Source organism: Rhinopithecus roxellana, chromosome 20 (assembly GCF_007565055.1).
Source record: "Rhinopithecus roxellana isolate Shanxi Qingling chromosome 20, ASM756505v1, whole genome shotgun sequence".
Lineage (NCBI taxonomy): Eukaryota > Metazoa > Chordata > Mammalia > Primates > Cercopithecidae > Rhinopithecus > Rhinopithecus roxellana.
Genome location: NC_044568.1, coordinates 78,578,903 through 78,596,657, shown reverse-complemented (window position 1 = coordinate 78,596,657; position 17,755 = coordinate 78,578,903). Strand labels below are relative to the sequence as shown.

At 51.5% G+C, this 17,755-nt stretch overlaps 1 protein-coding gene across 5 annotated transcripts in view; it reads right to left on the bottom strand.

Annotated features, from left to right (window-relative positions):
• The window catches only part of CLEC16A (C-type lectin domain containing 16A), a 239,121-nt gene that overhangs the window by 4,279 nt on the left and 217,087 nt on the right, over positions 1-17,755 (bottom strand). For 4 of the 5 annotated variants that reach the window (XM_010370239.2, XM_010370240.2, XM_030925091.1 and 1 more), the window contains one exon: positions 11,689-11,853. In XM_010370239.2, the coding sequence (XP_010368541.2) occupies positions 11,689-11,853 (165 nt within the window). Of the gene's footprint in view, positions 1-3,708; positions 3,833-11,688; positions 11,854-17,755 lie in introns of all 5 variants that reach the window. The other variant, XM_030925089.1, reaches the window with a different exon arrangement.

The window sequence follows — 17,755 nt, the reverse complement described above, 5'->3', positions numbered from 1 at the left end:
GGGCAAATCTCAGGCCTGCCTGATAATAAATACTTGTTTAGAAAGTAAATGGGCTTGGGTGTGCTCGTAATGTCAGGCCATTTCCAGAGCATACATTTGATGACATTTACCCAAGAGGAAACCCACTGCAATATTTAAAAGAAAAAAAGAATGGAAAAAAGGAAATTCTGTAGAACTTTTCAGCTTGCAAAACCAAAACAAAACCTTGGCCTGCCTCCTCCTCCTCCTCAAAGTGCTGAGCCAGCACCCACCAAGGGGCTGCTGTGGTTACTCAGGCCATTACTGTCCCGAGCTTCCCGGCGGCGGCCACTGAGAAACCACGCCAGGACGAAGGCAGGCGAGGTTCCACCCAATGCAGTTATTCTTAGGGCAGCAATTTCTTTTCTTGGTGCTTTTTTTTTTGGCGGAGTCTCACTCTGTTGCCCAGGCTGGAGTGCAGTGGCGTGATCTTGGCTCAATGCAACCTCCACCTCCCGGGGTCAAGTGATTCTCGTGCGTCAGCCTCCCGAGTAGTTGTGACAACAGCCGTCTGCTGCCACATCCGGCTAATTTTTGTATTTTTGTAGAGATGAGGTTTCACCATGTTGGCCAGGATGGTTTCAAACTCCTGACCTCAAGTGATCCGCCCACCTCGGCCTCCCAAAGTGCTGGGATTACAGGCATAAGCCACCATGCCCAGCCCTTGGTGCTTCTCAAAATCCTGCAGACACACGCTGGCCCATTTACCTTCCAATGATGAACCTGCCTGAACAGAAACACCAGATGCAGCTGGAATTCATTGTGGAAAACATCTTCCAGCACTTCAGATGCCGGGTGTTTAAAAACATTGAGAAGACAAGAGTGGGCATCCTGCTTGGAGAGCAAATTCTCATTTGCACAGAGCTGGGGGTCCCCAAGCCACGGCAGGAGGTGCTCACGATGCCATATCAAGCTAAGAGTCTGACAGCAGCCTGGGGCCCGGGAAGCATGGTATAATTTTTTGTTGTTGTTGTTCAACGTGATTCCAGTTTAGTTTTTTATTTTCTAAGTCAGGCCAAAATAAAACAGAACAGCAAACGGAACATAAAGCAAAATAATGGAAAAACAAAGAACGAAATAAAAGCAGGCAGCATATAGAAAGGGAAGAGGGAGAGGAAGAGAGCTCTCATCACGGAGCGAAAGCACGACAGACAGACTGGATCTCAAAGCACACACCAGCATTTCTCCCCACAAGACTCCGGGCAAGATGAACTCTAAAAGGTTCCAATTCATTTCTTTTGTCTGAGACGGGGTCTCACTCTGTCACCCAGGCTGGAGTGCAGTGGCATGATCATAGCTCACTGCAGCCTCAACCTTCTGGGCTCATGCAGTCCTTCAGTACTTACTGCCTCAGCCTCTTGAGTAGCTGGGACTACAAGCCCGTGACACCACACCTGGCTAATTTTTAAAATTTTCTGTAGAGACGGGATCTTGTTACGTTGCCCAGGTTGGTCTGGAATTTCTGGGCTCAGGCAGTCCTTCTGCCTTGGCTTCTCAAAGTGCAGGGATGTGCACAGGTGTGAGCCACCGTGCCCAGCCCAGTTAGATTCTTCCTAAGGCTGTTTAAAAAGAGAGAGAGAGAAGATCTAGAGGAAACCATTGCATGAGGCTTTGGTCCTCGCTCTGGGAGGGTGGCAATGGGTATCAGTGAACACTAGTGGAAAAAGTGATTTGAGGTGTGATCTGAGCCCAGAAATGCTGAGTAAACACTACATGCGAATTCTGGTTTCTTTGAATTTCAACTAATTTGCTCCATTCAGTAAGGAGGCTTGCGGTGCTGGGCTGGTTTCAGCTCAGGCGTGCGCCCTGACCTAGCACAATCTGCCTGCTATTCCTTAGAACCTGTGGTTCTCTGAGCAGGGCTCACCTGCTCTGGTGGCCTCTGCCCTTGCTTCAAATGGGCATGAGCAGATCTATGATGAACTCACACACATGTGGATCCACACATAAGTTCCGCTGTTGAGGAGGCAGTTTAGAAATGACTAATTCCCCAAATGGTACCGTCCTACCATCTGGAGACTGAGTAGCCAAACGTTTCCTTCATGTTTTCTTAAAATTTCTATGTAAGTGTTTTCCCTCTTTGCTGAAGTCTGCATTTGCATGCAGATATTCAAAATGCTGGCCAACTTCGTTCTCTGCTCCTTAATGGGGTATTTGGTGATGAGAATAATCAGGGATGTGGAAACCTTGTAGGCAAATACATCAAAAAGAGGAAACCAATTAACAAACAACAGCACACGCACAGAACTGTTTCTTCTTCAGGAAAAGGACCAACAATTTTTATTAAAAGGGTTGGTTTTCCCCCTAAAGGTAGCCTACCTCTTTTTTAATAGGAAGAAAATAACCCCTTCTTACCCACTGCCTACGACACGGCCTTGTTGTTGTTGAAGAACTGCTTCCTGAACTTGATCTACACATGTATCCAACTAAGGGAGGTGAAAAAGGAGAACTCTGCCAGGTTTTCACTGGGGGGAAAACTACTCAGTGAGGACACTTTTTGTTTCCAGTCAAGCGCTGAGCTGCAAAAGTTACTGGTGAAGCCCTGGTTTCGTGCTTGCTGGTGTTTTTGAACTCGAGGGCCACAAGTTGAGGCCAGGCCCAGGAAATGAGGGATTTGGAGAAAAGTCTGACTTTCTGGCCATGGGCTGGGGAGACAGAGCCGAGGGGGTAATGGGACGTCCAGGAAGGCCATGTTTCCATGAGCAGTGGACAGACCTCCTGTGGCTGTGGCCTGTGAGGACACCAAGGCAGCAGGTCCCCCACATGCCTGGCCAGCACCTCTGAAACTGATCTGCAGGTCTAGGGTGGGGCCTTAACATATCCTTGTCAAGCAAGTGGTGACTTCCAGCAAAAACTTGGATTTGTTGTGCTGGGCTGGGAAAAGGTGGGGCTGAGTGTTGTGGGGAAGAAAAGGATGGTACCTATAGAACAAGTGCAGGGCAAAGCTCAGAGAAAATAGGATTTCAACACAAAAGAAGGCAAATGCTCCCAGCAGACAAGCGCAACGGCCAATGGAGAAAAGCGCATCAGAAACCAGAGAAGCAGCGTCACCGGGGAGGCAGCAGGGATGGCCCCAACAGCGACCCAGGCTGCTGGGTGGTGGCCCACGGAATAGCCTCATCGCTGTGTGGATGCTACTCAGAAAGGGATATGGGGGGACCACATCCATCCATGTGTCTATGAGGGAAATGGCTCTTGGCCTTTGGTCAAAACAGGACTGAATTTGCCACTTATCTTAGAGCAAGGCCAGGGGAAGAAAGGAAAAAAGAAACGAGACTTCTTGGTTGCTTTCTACAAATTCTCACTTCGCCAGCCAACTGCCGCCCAACCCCCATGGCCTAAACTGCGGGGACCCCTGGAGAACTTGGTGGGAGCATCTGCTTCTGGCCCGGGCTGAGCCTGACGCTGCTGCACACTTCACAGAGGACAGCGTTTCCAGGCTGTACAGGTATGGCTCAGAAGGACCGCCGTGAAGGTCAAGGGCTGGGGATCTGGTTTTCACATGAGGTGAGGCCAGAAAGGGAGCAGGGAGAGCCAACTTTGGGGGAAACTGGGGAAGTGCCGCCTTGGCAAATGGCTCTGTGCTCAGGCCCAGCTTGGCCCACCTTGCCAGCGTGGACCCTGCCGACTGTGGAAATGCAGCATGGCGAGTGGACGTCGCGGCCCGAGCGGCTCCCAGGGGAGACCTGCCTGAATTGACTGTGCGTGAGGTGTCGTGGCAGCCGCCGTTCGGAGCACTAAACCCAGTGGCCGCCATGACTGTCGGCCTCCGACAGGCTGAACACTCGCCGGCGTCCTTTCCTGCCACTCCTGACTAGAGGGAAAACACAGCGACAGATCATAGAAAGCCTTTAACAATGGGATGGCAGAGGCGACATGGAGGGGACACAGAGCAGCAGTGGACGCTGAGCACTGACGGGGTGGGGGTCGTGGGGCAGTGCCCAGCATGGGCTTGTTGCCACTGGAGCATGGGGCACTGGCTCCCCATGCAGAGAAGACACCCCCCACGCAACCCCCAGGACGAGGCAGGGTCAGGATCACTCAGAACCAAGTTGTTCACTCGTGCATCTTAATCGGGTTGGGGCAGAGAAGGTGGGGTCCTGTTGGAAAGGAAAGACGGGTTCATCCGCAACATCTAGTCTCGGTCGGAAGCCTCAGGGGACGGAAGAACAGAATCACCTGTCAGTTTGAGACGTGGCCCAGGAGTTAGGACACGAAAACCCTGCATCCTCAGGACAGTGTGAGGAGGGCAGGGTGTGTGGCTGGAGGACTGGTGTCAGACCAGCTAAGTGAATCAAGCAGATTTCTGACCCCAAGTGAGGAGGTTCTTGGTGTTACACGCTGACGCCAACAGCACAGCTCCGAGTCCTGGGAAAGCTCAGATGCTCGAGGCGCTCCACGAGCCTCTCCCTCAGACACCTATCTGGGCAGCGACTTAGTGACCCGTGCCTTTGAAAATCAAGACTGAACCACAGCAGGAGAGCTGAGACCAGGTGCCAGGTGGCCGAGTGGGGCTTCTAATTGGCTGAAATAAAAACGTCAGGAGCATCTCACTGCGAAGGGAGAAACCACACTCTCAGAGACAAAGGCAGGTGAACACACAGCTTGAAAGTGACATCATTGAGCACTACAGTGTGAAGGTCCTTAGATACCACTGGACTATACACTGAAAAATGGCGAAAATGGTAAAGTTTATGTTATCCGTATGTTACCACAATAAAAAAAGATGATGCCACAGAGAAAACTGAGGAGAAAAGGGAACATATCTTACTTGGGGTTTCTGTCCTTAAAACTCCAGCAGGACAGTGGTGACTGAGTTCAGTGGTATGCGGGTGGGTTTCAGGCCATATGACTCTCAGTTGGCCCAAATGGGAGGTGTCGTGGGGTAAAGGGGGCTCATGTGGACACAGGCACAGGGGTGGGTCCAGATGGGAGGGAAGCCAGGAAAGCTCCCTGCACTGGGCTGTCAACAGCAGCCAGACCCGTCTTTCTTTCTATAAAACCTCAGGGGACAATCGAGGTGGCCATGACTCATAACCCAATGTGGTTTTGTTTGTTTGTTTGTTTGTTTGGAGACAGAGTCTTGCTCGCTGGAGTGCAGTGGCATGATCTCGGCTCACTGCAACCTCTGCCTCCCAGGTTCAAGCAATTCTGCCTCAATCTTCTGAGTAGCTGGGATTACAGAACGCCTGCCACCATGCCTGGCTAATTTTTGTATTTTTAGTAGAGATGGGGGTTCACCAAGTTGGCCAGGCTGATCTCGAACTCCTGACCTCACATGATCCACCCGCCTTGGCCTCCCAAAGTGCTGCAATTACATGAACCACCACACTCGGCCCTTTGTGTTTTTAAAAAATGAATGTTTAATTACACCTACTACGTGCTCCCCCAAATTAAAAATAAATAAGCAGACTGACATTCACGCTGTTGTCAGTTTTGAACAAACGATTTTCTGTCTTCCCAATGTAGCTCACATGGAATGTATGTGAACTCCAACTAATCTGGAGCTCAGAGGTGAGAGTGGGTTGTTAAAGAAACTCACTGTAGGCCAGAGTTCTTATCTGAGGAGATGGTTTTCCTATCAGCATCTCACCCAGAGAGTGAGTGTGTGTATGTGACTAGGTGCATGTGTGTGGTACATACATTTGTATGTGTGTGACTCTATGCATGTACGTGAATGTGGCTGTGTATTTATGTGTGACTATGTAAGTCTATTTGTATATCTGTGACTGCGTAAGCATGTGCAGTTGCACATGTGTGAATGTGTACGTGTGTGTGACTATGCATGCACATTTGTATATGTGAGTATGTGCAGTGGCATGTGTATGACTATGTGTGTGTGACTATGCGCATGTATGTGTGGGAGTGTGACTATGCATGCACATTTGTAGGTGTGAGTATGTGTACTGGCATGTGTGTGTGTATGTGTGTGTGACTATGCATGCACATTTGTATATGTGTGTATGTGCAGTGGCATGTGTGTGACTGTGTATGTGTGTGACTATGCACATGTATATATGTGTGAAAGTGTGACTATGCATGCACATTTGTAAGTGTGAGTGTGTATGTGCCCTGGTATGTGTGTGACAATGTGTGGGAGTGTGACTATGCATGCACATTTGTATGTGTGAATGTGTATGTGTACTGGCATGTGTGTGACTGTGCGTGACTATGCATGCACATTTGTATGTGTGAATGTGTATGTGTACTGGCATGTGTGTGACTGTGCGTGACTATACATGCACATTTGTATGTGTGAGTGTGTATATGTACTGGCATGTGTGTGTGTGGGAGTGTGACTACGCATGCACATTTGTAAGTGTGGCTGTATGAACATGCGCATTGGCATGTGTGACTGTGTGTGTGCAGAAGTGTTACTGTGTGGGTGCACAGTGGTATCCCAGAAGATATTTCTAATGTTTTCCTGTGGCCCTACATGTGGTTCTAAAATTGGGTAGTTTTTCACTTTCCCGCTGTATATTCTTTGCAAGTTCAGCTTCTCAAAACCATAAAATGTTTAAGGGGAAAAAATGCTGATTCCAACCCTGCAATTTTCTCACTAGGGGCTGGCTGAGGCCTGCCAGGCTAGCTCTGCTGGATGTGTGGGTGACAAGACGCCTGGCTCCTGGACATGTCGTGGGGAGGGTGTGGGGCTCTCCCCACAGAGCACTGGAGGATCTCACCGCACTTCTCGAAAGGACTGGCCATTAAAGTGCCCTGGGGCACAGTTACTTGGGTCATCAGGGAGTTCAGTGTCGACTCTCCCTTTGGTCTGGGGCCAGCACTGAAAGAGCCACTCCAGGGCACCCATAGCTCTGCCTCTGGTGTGCGAAGGAGGCTCAGAGGCAGGTGCTGCACACAGAGGGAGCCTCCGGGTGACCAGGGAGCCAGTGACCCCTTGGGGCTGTCCCCTTCCGGCTGAGAGTCCCTCGCCTGTGCTGGGCTTGAAGCTACCACTGGGCCATAGGCTATGGCCCTGATGGGCATGGGGACTATTCCTCAAAGGTGTCCTTCCCCTGCCCATAGCCCGTCTGCATTTGGGAAGACAGAAAGTACAGGCAGACCCCAGGGAGATGGGCAAAAGGAATCCACTGGTCTCCAGGAGATTGTGGTTTCGGGCCCTGGTGGACTCATATGAGACCCAAAGGCCACTTTCCTCATGGACCAGGGCCTTGCCAATCCCTCGTCCCCCGGCTGTCATCTCCAGCGATGCCACCTCTGGGAGCCTCCTGCAGCTGTTCTGTGTCAGCTGTCGGAACCTACTGCACCTTTCCTTTGTCACAGTTTGTAACTGCACGTGCTTCTGGGTGGCCACCTGATAGGCCTCAGCCACCCCGCCTGCCTGCAAGATCATGCTTTTTGCCACATTGTATCCCGAATGCTGTGCACAGTAGGGACTTATCCTAATCCTGTTTGCTTAGAAAAAAATAGTTCAGTGAGACAGGGAGTGGAATGCCCAAACCCAGGGAAGATAAGATCCAGGGAGATGAGCCACTAAGAGGATGGAAGGCCACGTGTGGGCCGGTGGGTGGAGAGACCTCTTGGATCAGGTCTCAAGTCCACAAAACCAAGAGGACAGCCTGAGCCTAAATCCTGGGAGCGAGGCTGAGGTCCCCACAGGAAGGTGAGAACATGTTTGGGATAAATGTGGGGAGTTTTCAACCCCAGGCAGGAAACCTAAAGTCCCCTGAGCTAGACACAGGGTGGAGGCAGAAAACCCAATTGAGCATCAGCTTGTTTCACTGCCTCATGTGGGATGAACCCATGTGGGCTCCCTGGGTTCCACTTTGCTACTGATTTTAAGAAAGCCCCAAGCCTTCCTCCCACAGGGGTTCACACCACCCAGCCTTCTACGGCTGGGACTGCACATGTTAGCAGGCCTTCACGAGTGGGGCTGTGACTTTTCACTTGGGCCCTAGAGCGGCCATCCATGTTGGAAGGAGAAACACATTTCATGGGCTGCCTCCAACCAGGATCCAGACTGGAGCCTGGGTCTCTGGGACACCCTGGAGGTGCCTGAGACAGTCTTGGAAACCGCATCAGATATTCTGCTAGCTGTTTCAGAAGGTGGGCATGGGCTTTAGGGTTGCCAAGGCTAGGCTTCAGATCCTGGCTCCTCTGCTGGCTAGCTGCATCCTCTGGGCCAAGTTGCACAGCCTTTCCGGGCCCCTGTGTTTTCTACTGTACAGTGTGAGGTGGAGCGTGGCAGGATTTAACAAGGGGACATCTGTGAAGTGCCTACAAGCACGGTGTCTGGCATAAGGGGGCTCAATTTCAGGAGTGTCCACCTGGGATGCCACATAGCAGGTGCACACTGAGAAGGCCCTGCTGTGGCTACAGCAGGAGCCCATGCTGACTGGTGGGTGCCTGGGCCACACCAACTGTCAAAACAGCATGAAGGTCACTCCCAGCTTTCAACAACTTGCTTGAACAATTCAAGTGTTCAAAACCGTGGGTTGGAACTATGGAAAACTGGGCCTGTCTCATCACTCGGGGGATGGCATATCTTGTGTACTTTCCGAACCAAACACCTGGCCATGCAAAGTGTGCTTTCAATGGCAAAGGAGGGCCAAGTGTGATGGCTCATGCCTGTAATCCCAGCACTTTGGGAGGCCGAGGTGGGTGGATCACTCGAGGTCAGTAGTTCAAGACCAGCCTGGCCAACATGGTGAAACCCCATCTGTACTAAAAACGCAAAAATTAGTTGGGCATGGTGGTGCGCATCTGTAATCCCAGCGACTCAGGAGGCTGAGGTGAGAGAATTGCTTGAATCTGGGAGGTGGAGGTTGCAGTGAGCCAAGATTGCGACACTGCATTTCAGCCTGGGCAACTGAGCAAGACTCTGTCTCAAAAAAACAAAAAAAAAAAAATGAAAAAACAAATCAATGGCAAAGAAGCCACTGGGGTTTGCTAGTTCTGACTTCAGAGGGTCTGGCAGCCGCTCTCTACAAGAGGGAGCTTCCCGGACTCTGGGAGGCTCCATAATCACAGAGATGGGAACGCTTCTGACTTAGCACTGTGCCCTCAAAAACCACTTTGAGGACAAGCTGCCCCTTGTGGGGGCTGCAGCTGTCTTCTGCTGTCTAGGCTGATGGCAGTGGGCGGTTAGGATGAATGAGCTTGGAGGAGAGGTCCTGGCCCACCCCGCTGCCTGGCTGGCCCTTCAAGGATGTCATCCCTGGTGGATCAGGGCCAGGTCTCTGGTGGGTGGAAAATAGGGTGAGTGAGCCATGCAGGGCGACCTTCTCTCATCAGAAGCCTGAATGCTGGGCCGCACTCTGAGCCGATGTCAAATCAGGCAACTGGCAGAAGGGCTCCCATCCCAACAAAGCTGTCTCCCTTCTCCTGCCCTTGGCTTTCTCTCCTCTGTGTCTTGGTGGAACAGCAGGCAGATGTTGGAACCATCTGGTTAGACCCATTCCTACAAGGAACATGGAAAGTCCATATGCTTTGTTCTGGGTGGACTGGGAGGGAGATTGCAGGCTGGCCTGGAAGTCTGGCCTCAAGACAGGGAGGAGCTTGTGGGCTCTGATGTGCTCTCCTGCCAGGGATCAATAGCTGCGTCCTGAGGCATCCATAAGAGTAAAGCCCAGGCTGCCCGCCGGGCCTGGCCCTTCATCAGGTGAGTTATCTCAGTGTCTGCAGAGCCGGACAGGCAGGCTGGGCCTTAGGCTTTTACTGTCATGCTGCATAAAGAATGGGGACCTACACACGCGTCTCCGCAGGCCTGCTGGGGACGCACCAAATGGGAGCAGACACCTCGGAGGTCCTGACTCTCACTTACCGACTGGGACTGACTGGCCACCTGACAGCCAGGGTAAGAGCCACTGGATTTCTGAGATGAGAAGACACGGCGCTGGTACCACGCAGGGGATGGTGGGGGTAGGGACAGAGGGGATGACGGAGGCCAAGAAAAAAGAAACTAGCACATGCTGCAGACACCAGGCCCTGGGAAAGTGCAGAGTTGAAGCCTCAGGGGTCACATTCAGGTGGGCATCCATATACAGAAGGTCCATTTTTGATCATTTTTGATACTGTGGGTCTTTGCTTGTTTTAACTTTAGGCAAAGAAGTGTATGGCTCTTTGCTCACTTAGCTGTTGGCTGTACGTTCTTAAAAATGACAGAAAGGTGACTACAGCTACAAGGTGAAGGAAGCTTTCATTCCCAGTGCAATGGTAAATACGTGCGTTGGGGTGCCCATGCAGACACAGAAGTGCGCACACGCAGGCAGGGGGTGGATGCGCACACAGGCACATGAACACACAACCCTGCACGCCCACCCCTGAGCAAGCATGAAACCGGGATCAAGAGGGCTACTGAGGACGCGCCTTAGTTTCTGAAAGAAGCTCTGCCGGAATCTCCCAGCTACAAGCCTGGCAACAGTGGTGGCATCTGCTTGGATGTGCAGCCAACCTTAAATTGGGCTCAGAAATAGCCACAAGGGGTGGTCATATCCTAGAGCAGGTGCCGAGTGGAAGAGGATCTCTCAGTAAGGTGGCTGTGGGGTGACCTTCCTGCCTGGGCCTTGTAAAGTCAATAGGAAATGGAGGTAACGTTGTGTGTGGATGGGAGAGACACAGGTGGGTTGGGGTACTCTGAGCCACAGCATGAACTGGAAAGGCAAAAGCTGGAAGTGCCAGAGAGAGACAGGTGTAGGTGCCCAGGGAGATCTTGGCTCCTGGTGCTGAGAGGATGGTGACCAAGGGCCCTCGACCTCCCTGGCTCTGCAGTGGCCCGTGTCCTCCTGCCATGATCCATCAATCCAGAACTTAATGAGAGTTGTGCCAGGTGCCCCTGAAATATGATGAGTGAGGGCTCTGGAGGGGAACTTGCAGCAACAATGAAGGATACTGAGGGTCCCCAGTCAGAGGTGCAGGCAGTTGGTGTGACCCCCTAGACCCATGGTGGCGGGATGCTCCTGGGGCACAGAACATCCCGCTGGCTCAAGGCCATGGATGCTCATCTCTGCTCCTCTGGCTACAATTTGGGGCCATGTTGTTCCAGAGGCCTGGTGTCTGTACTCCCCCACATTTCATGCAGTGAATAGCTCACGGCAGCCGAGAACGAGGAGCCGGGGCATGTCCCATTCCAGGCTGACTCCAGGGGCTCCCATTCACTCCCGGTTTCCCTCTGTGCCATGTCTGAAGTGGAGTAAGTTGAAGGATGGCAGGATACGACTCCATCACATCCTACCAAAGAGTGGCAAAGTGCATGCCTACTCGGACAACCGGACCGCGCTACATTTAAGGACAAAACTGGTATGTTACACAGGAAAAAAAAAAAAAAATTAGCAGAAACACGATTCTTTTCCCAGACTGCAAACAATCCCCTCGGGAGACCCCTCCTTGTGACACCTAAGACTGTGAAGGTGGTGATGGGGTGGGTTTAGGTGCAGCAGGCCTGCTGCCCATCAGCTCTGCAGTCAGTGACAGCTTCGGTGGGGACCGGCCTGAAAAAGGAGCAATTCTTCCCCATCTGGGAGCTGACCCAGCCCGGGAGGGAACATCAAGTTAGAGGAGTCTCTAGAGGCTTCAGGTACAGATCACCTCAGTGGCAGCATCCTTCAAGTGCTGTGACAAGGAGGACCTGGAGGTCAGGGGTTTTGGTCATGGCGAGGGATCGCGGGGTTCTCCCAGTGTCCCCATATCACTGAGTCACATGGCCAGTACCTGCTGGGCTCTGGGCTGTGGAGGGGGTGGAGGACGAGCTGGTGCCTCCCGAGTCGCAGTGGCTGGTGCTCCCGCTGCCGCTGGGGCTCCCGCTGGCAGACGGTGGCGACTGCGAGGACAGGGACGGGGAGCTGTGCTGGTTTATGCACTGGGCCACGGCGAAGCCTGCAAGACAAAGTACCAGGTGACCAAGTGGAAGCAAAGAGCAGGCCTGGGGGCCTCCATGTCACGGTTCCACTGAACAGCTCAACCTCAGTTCCTTGAAAGTCCTGCTCTGTTCCCTGGAACAGGATGACCTCACTGGTCATGGCCCTGACCCAGCCACATTTTGAATCTATTTCAAAGAAAAGTTTATTTCAAGGAAAAGAGTATAACCAGCCACAGAGCTGAGTGTGGGGCTGTGAGTCGTAAATCCGAGTGCCTGATACAGGCTCAGCAGCGTGCCAGCTGTGCCTCTGAAGAGGGACATGCAGCCTCGTGGCAAGTTCACCCAGGGATGCTACAAGCCCTCCCGGTAGAGTCTCAGGTCTCTGCTGATGGTGCTCAAGGAAGGGCACTGGACCTATGCTCTGAAGTCATATCCGGGCAGGAGGAGAGTGCCCTGGACTCTCCTTCCAGAGAATTTGCACTGCCCTTCAGGTTCTGGGGAAGTCAGGATCAGGAACAATGAAAGCTCTGACAAACAGCTAGTGATGACGGTCTCAAATGGCCCTCAGCATCTCCGGGACCTGGAGGTGGAGTGTGCCCGCATGTTTCTGCGGTAAACTGACCCAGCGGGGATGGACAAGCCTCATTTGGAGACACTCAGACCTGGGTGCACCCCTGTTTCCCACACAGAAGCACCAGACACATGAACAGCTACAGTGTTTCTTTTGAGTCTTCCCCAGCCACAACCTGGAGGTAACATTACCTACTCCCACTATTGTGGGAATAAAATGAGAGAACTATTATCACACTCCAGCACAGGGTGTGGCACATGGTGACAGCTCAGTATACATGTTTGTTCTTTATGTTTTTTTGAGATAGGGTTTCACCCTGTTGCCCAGCCTGTAGTGCAGTGGTGTGATCTCAGCTTGCTGCAGCCTTGAGCTCCCAGGCTCAAGTGATCTTCCCGCCTCAGCCTCCCGAGCGGCTGGGACTACAGGGATGTGCCACCACGCCCAACTAATTTTTTTTTCTGTAGAGATGGGGGTCCCACTATATTGCCCAGACTGGTCTTGAACTTCTGGACTCAAGTGATCTTCCTGCTTCGGCCTCCTGAATCTCTGGGATTATAGGTGTGAGCCACCACACTTGGCTCATGTGTTCTTTACGATCAATCAAAGCCCCTTTTACCCGGCCCAGGAGCCCCTCTTCTGGTGGACATTTGCTTTTCTGCAGGCCACGACTTCAGCCCTTAGGAGCTGAGCAGGACCCATGGTGATGGTGCTTCGTAGTACAGAAGCAACCCCAGACTGCGGTGGAGATATGCGGGGTGGGGTGGGGTCGGGGGCGAGTCCTTCTTCCAGCTGAGAGAGAGGATCTCAACCCTCCTGGTCATTCCCGCAAGACTAGCCACTCCTCAAGCGAATGCATTCACCACAGCCAGCCCTGGACCCCATTCATACCACCCGCCCTGCCTTAACCTTGCACAGTCCAGCTCTCCACTGACACCACTTCCAGAAGGCCCTCCTGGCCCTGACCTCACCTTTCTCGAAACTCAGGAAGGCTGCAGGGTGTTAGCAGGAGTTGGCATCCTACAACCTGCTGCCTGCTTAATAAGAAAAGTTTTACTGGAACAAGCCACGGTCCTTTGTTTACACAGACTATGGCTGTCTTCTCCATCAGAGGCAGAGTTGACCAGCTGCCATAGCGACCACATGGCCTGCAAAGCCTAAAAGGCTTTTTTGCCAGGTTACCTGGCTCTGGACAGAAGCAGTGTGCCCATCTGGTGCGCGGGATGACATCCAGGTTATGGCACCAGGGAAGTCTGGTATTTAACCCTCCTCTGCTCACTTTCCACCTGTGGGACCTTGGGCAAGTCCCTGACGTCCCTCAGCCTCCTTCCTTTCAGCTACAGATGGGACCTGTGGCTCTGTCTCCCCAGCTTAGGGCTTAGCAGGACTCTTCTCCTGGCCATCAGGGAGGGGCTATTTGCACTCAGGTTCATGTGAAGCTGTTTTCATCTAAAGATCAGCTCCTTAAAAGGCAGGGGCCCTATTTATACCCCTAGTTGGGTTTTGGGGGTGACGTAACAAGCACTGACTATAATGGCAAGTGGATGGGGCCCAGTGGGAGCAGGGTATGTCTCCAACCGAGGCGGCCATCCTGAGCACCAGCTCCTCTTGCATGGAGGGTATTTCCTGCCCGCACCTACCGCAGAGGTCTGCTTGTGGAGAGAAAGGCAGGATGAATGTAGCTTGAGTTCTCAGGAAGAGGCACAATGTGATATATTGTGTGTGTGTGTCGGGGGCCCGCTCAGATGAACTACGGCAAACATCCAGCAAATCCAAACACTGGGCAGGAAGATTCCTTGGGGACACTCAGCCGCAGCCTCGTGGAACCAGTTTTATAGCTGCTCACTTCTTAATCACTTAGAGCGGTAAACCCCCCCAGTTTACAAGCTGTTTACTTGCCTCGAAAATGAATTACCCCTTAACAAATCAAAATGTCAAGATGGCTTTTCCCGAGCCACCTATTTATCACAGCCATGAACAGAGGACCAGCCAGGGTCGTAACAGAGTTGGGATTACACCTTGGATGCTCCCGACAACGGCCCCGGCCGGAATGGATCAACGACACGGCTGTTGCCAAAGTGGTCAAAGGCCCATTCGAAGAAGACACGTCTTTTCTCCTGCCCTCTTTAAAGCCATGGTTTATCACAGCATCATACACCTGGTTTATTATCAAAAGACATCTGCAGTGGGACATGTAGGGTAGCAGATGAGAAGCTGGCACTGCAGTCAGGATGCTTAAATTCTTTTATTTTGGGAATGGGTTGGGATCAAGTTATAGCTTGGCAGTAAAATCTGCATGCACTGAGTTAAACAGAAAAAAAAAAAAAAAAATCACCAACCTCTGATCCCACCCATTTGCAAGGTCTAGCTGAGCAGAGGTAACTGAACACATCTCTCCCTCACCTGCTGCTACTACAAATTCCACTTCCCTCCTTTCCACTCTCTCTCCCTTTGCCAGCGGCACTGAGACCAGAAAGCCACAGTGAGTTTTGTCTTTTTTTTTCTTTATTTTGCTGGATGCCCAAGGCCCCCTCACCTGCAATTTCAAGGGGCTTTTCCCCAAATCAAGGTGGCAACACATCAGAGAATCAGGAGGGCACTGGGCAGAATTTAGGATGGACGCCCATGGCCAGAGCGCCCTGTCCTCTGGTTCCCGCTTCACCCCAGCCAAGCAGTTCTTGATGAACTAGTTTTGGCGGAGGTGCCAGAGGCTTTTGGTACATGAATCAAACACACATGGGCTGCCAAGTAAGTGCAAACACACAGACAAGCCAGAGATCGTGCAACAAGGGTGCAGGCAAACAGGTCTCCCTGAGATCCTCTCCAGTGATAACAGTCTTGGTTCTCTCTGGGTATGCTTCAACGACAGCCTGCAAAACGTGTATCAGAGGCTGTATGGACTTTCACAGCATCTGACCAATTCCACACCTGCAGCATGGTTTTCCATGCTGCAGACGACACTGGGTGGAACCACATGCATTTCTACAAGGATATTCTACAAGGATATTCAGCATATTGGTGTGTACAACAGAGGACAGAAGACAGCTGGTATGTCCAACAATTGGGGAAAGGCTAAGTGAATTCTAATCCATCCAGATGATGAAATTTCCTGCTGCCAACCAAGATGCTGGTAAGAGAAGATTAGGCGTCGGGGGAAATGCTCAAGATGGAGTCAATGAAAAAAGGTTAGAAAAAGCATGCCCCATATGTTCCCGCTCTTGTAAAAAAATTCATGCTCTCTTTCTCCCTTGTCCAGAGCAGAGAAAGCAGACTGGAAGGATTGAAGCTGACGCAGTGAGAGAACCAGGTAGTCATATTGCAGCGAATTGTTATTTTTTGTGCTTGCCTGAATTTTTCAAGACTCCTATTATAAACCTTATTTTAAACCAAAAAGAAAAAAAAAAAAAAAAGGGAGGATGATGGAACAAACACAAGCTGCCTGGGAACTGGACAGACTCAAGTTCCCGATCCTATCATCCTCCTGAGATGTGTTCTGCTCTCTGAAGCTCTCTCCCCTGGACTCAACAAGAGTAGGGCCAGGCAGGCCACTCCGACAGCAGGGGGACCTATGCCTACGGTGAGACACATCCCCCACTTCCCAGGAGCCCCCAAGTTTCATGGGGGGCAGCCCAGAGTCTTCCTGTTGCCCTCTGGCTGTGTTCTACCAGTTATTCTGGGAAGATGAACTAATGAATAACGCTCTGGCATTTGTGAAGCACTAAAATACCACAAAAAGGTCAGTCTTCTATTTTTAGGCCCACTGATAGAAGGAAAGCTGGGCTTGCAGTCAGAACCCCAGGTTTGAGTCCAAGCTCTGTCCAAACTGACATTGAGACCTTGGACACGCCCCTCTCCTCCTCTTCTATGGGTCTTTAAGCTTTCCCCACCAATAATCACTTTACCATGTGATTCAAGATTCAGAGCCGGCCAGCGGCAGCCCAGGGTCTTGCACACGAGTTTTGCTTTGCTTATTTACGTTATATGTGTGTTTGTTGGAGGTACCACCATGGACACGTTGGGAGCTTTTACGCACAGACCTGGATTTCTGGTTTCTTAAAAAATGAAAAGATCTGGCTTTATGGGGCCCCATTCCTGCAGGACTGCACCGGTAGGGAGACCAGCAGAGCTGGTTCCCTGCTCTTGCAACTTGCCTGGCCGTGTGGGCATTTGAGTTGATAATCTCTGCTTTTTATGCCTAGATTGTTGGTCAAATCCACAGGACTCAGAGAAGTTGGAACCCCCAGAGACCTTTTGAGTCAAGGCCCTCCTACATCCCCAGAATCACTGGGTGCGTGTAGGGGGAGTGGGGATGTAGAAATATGGTTATCTGCCTCCAGCAGCCTAGCTTGGTCCTCAGATCTCCTAACACGAACCACTTGCTTTCAACCTTTATTAGGTTGTTTCCTCAGTCTGGAGTTCTCTTTTGCTTCTTTTCTGTCTTTACAAACCTCTGCCCCATTCTTCACAGCTCACACAGCTCAGCATTAGCCTGGGAGGAGTCTTTGCATAGGGTGGAGTTAACTGTTCTCTCCCCCGTGCTTCTGCAGCAGCTCTCTCCAGCCTTGGGGCCTTGATGGGTGTGTAGGAGTTGGCCTACCTAAGCAGGGCATAAGAAATGTGACTGCAAAGATGTTTAGGTATTTAGCGTGATGATGATCATTACATTAATAGCTAGCACCTGGAATCCTCTGGGTTAAGAGGGTTTTGTTCACTTTGTTGGGAAGGCTTAAAAAAAATGAAAAAGAAGAAGGTTTTGGACAGGGTTCTTTTTTTTTTTTTTTTTTTTGAGACGGAGTCTCGCTCTGTCGCCCAGGCTGGAGTGCAGTGGCGTGATCTCGGCTCACTGCAAGCTCCGCCTCCCGGGTTTACGCCATTCTCCTGCCTCAGCCTCCCGAGTAGCTGGGACTACAGGCGGCCGCCATCTCGCCCGGCTAGTTTTTTGTATTTTTTAATAGAGACGGGGTTTCACCGTGTAGACCAGGATGGTCTCGATCTCCTGACCTCGTGATCCACCCGTCTCGGCCTCCCAAAGTGCTGGGATTACAGGCTTGAGCCACCGCGCCCGGCCGACAGGGTTCTTGATATTGTTAGCTGTCTCTCAATAACCATTCTCCCTTTCGGCTGCAATTACAGAAGCCAGAAGCTAGGCGTGGTCAAGTGACTAAGTTGTGACCAGTGAGATAGAAATGAATGTGGCATGTGGGATTTCCTGGAAAGCTCTTCAAAAGGAAAGGGGGTATACCCTCCTCCATTCTGCTTCCTGGAAAATGGATGTGATGGCTGGAACTCCAGCAGCTACCCTGAGCTATGAGGATGAATCACACATAAGGGACAGCAGAACATTGAAAAGG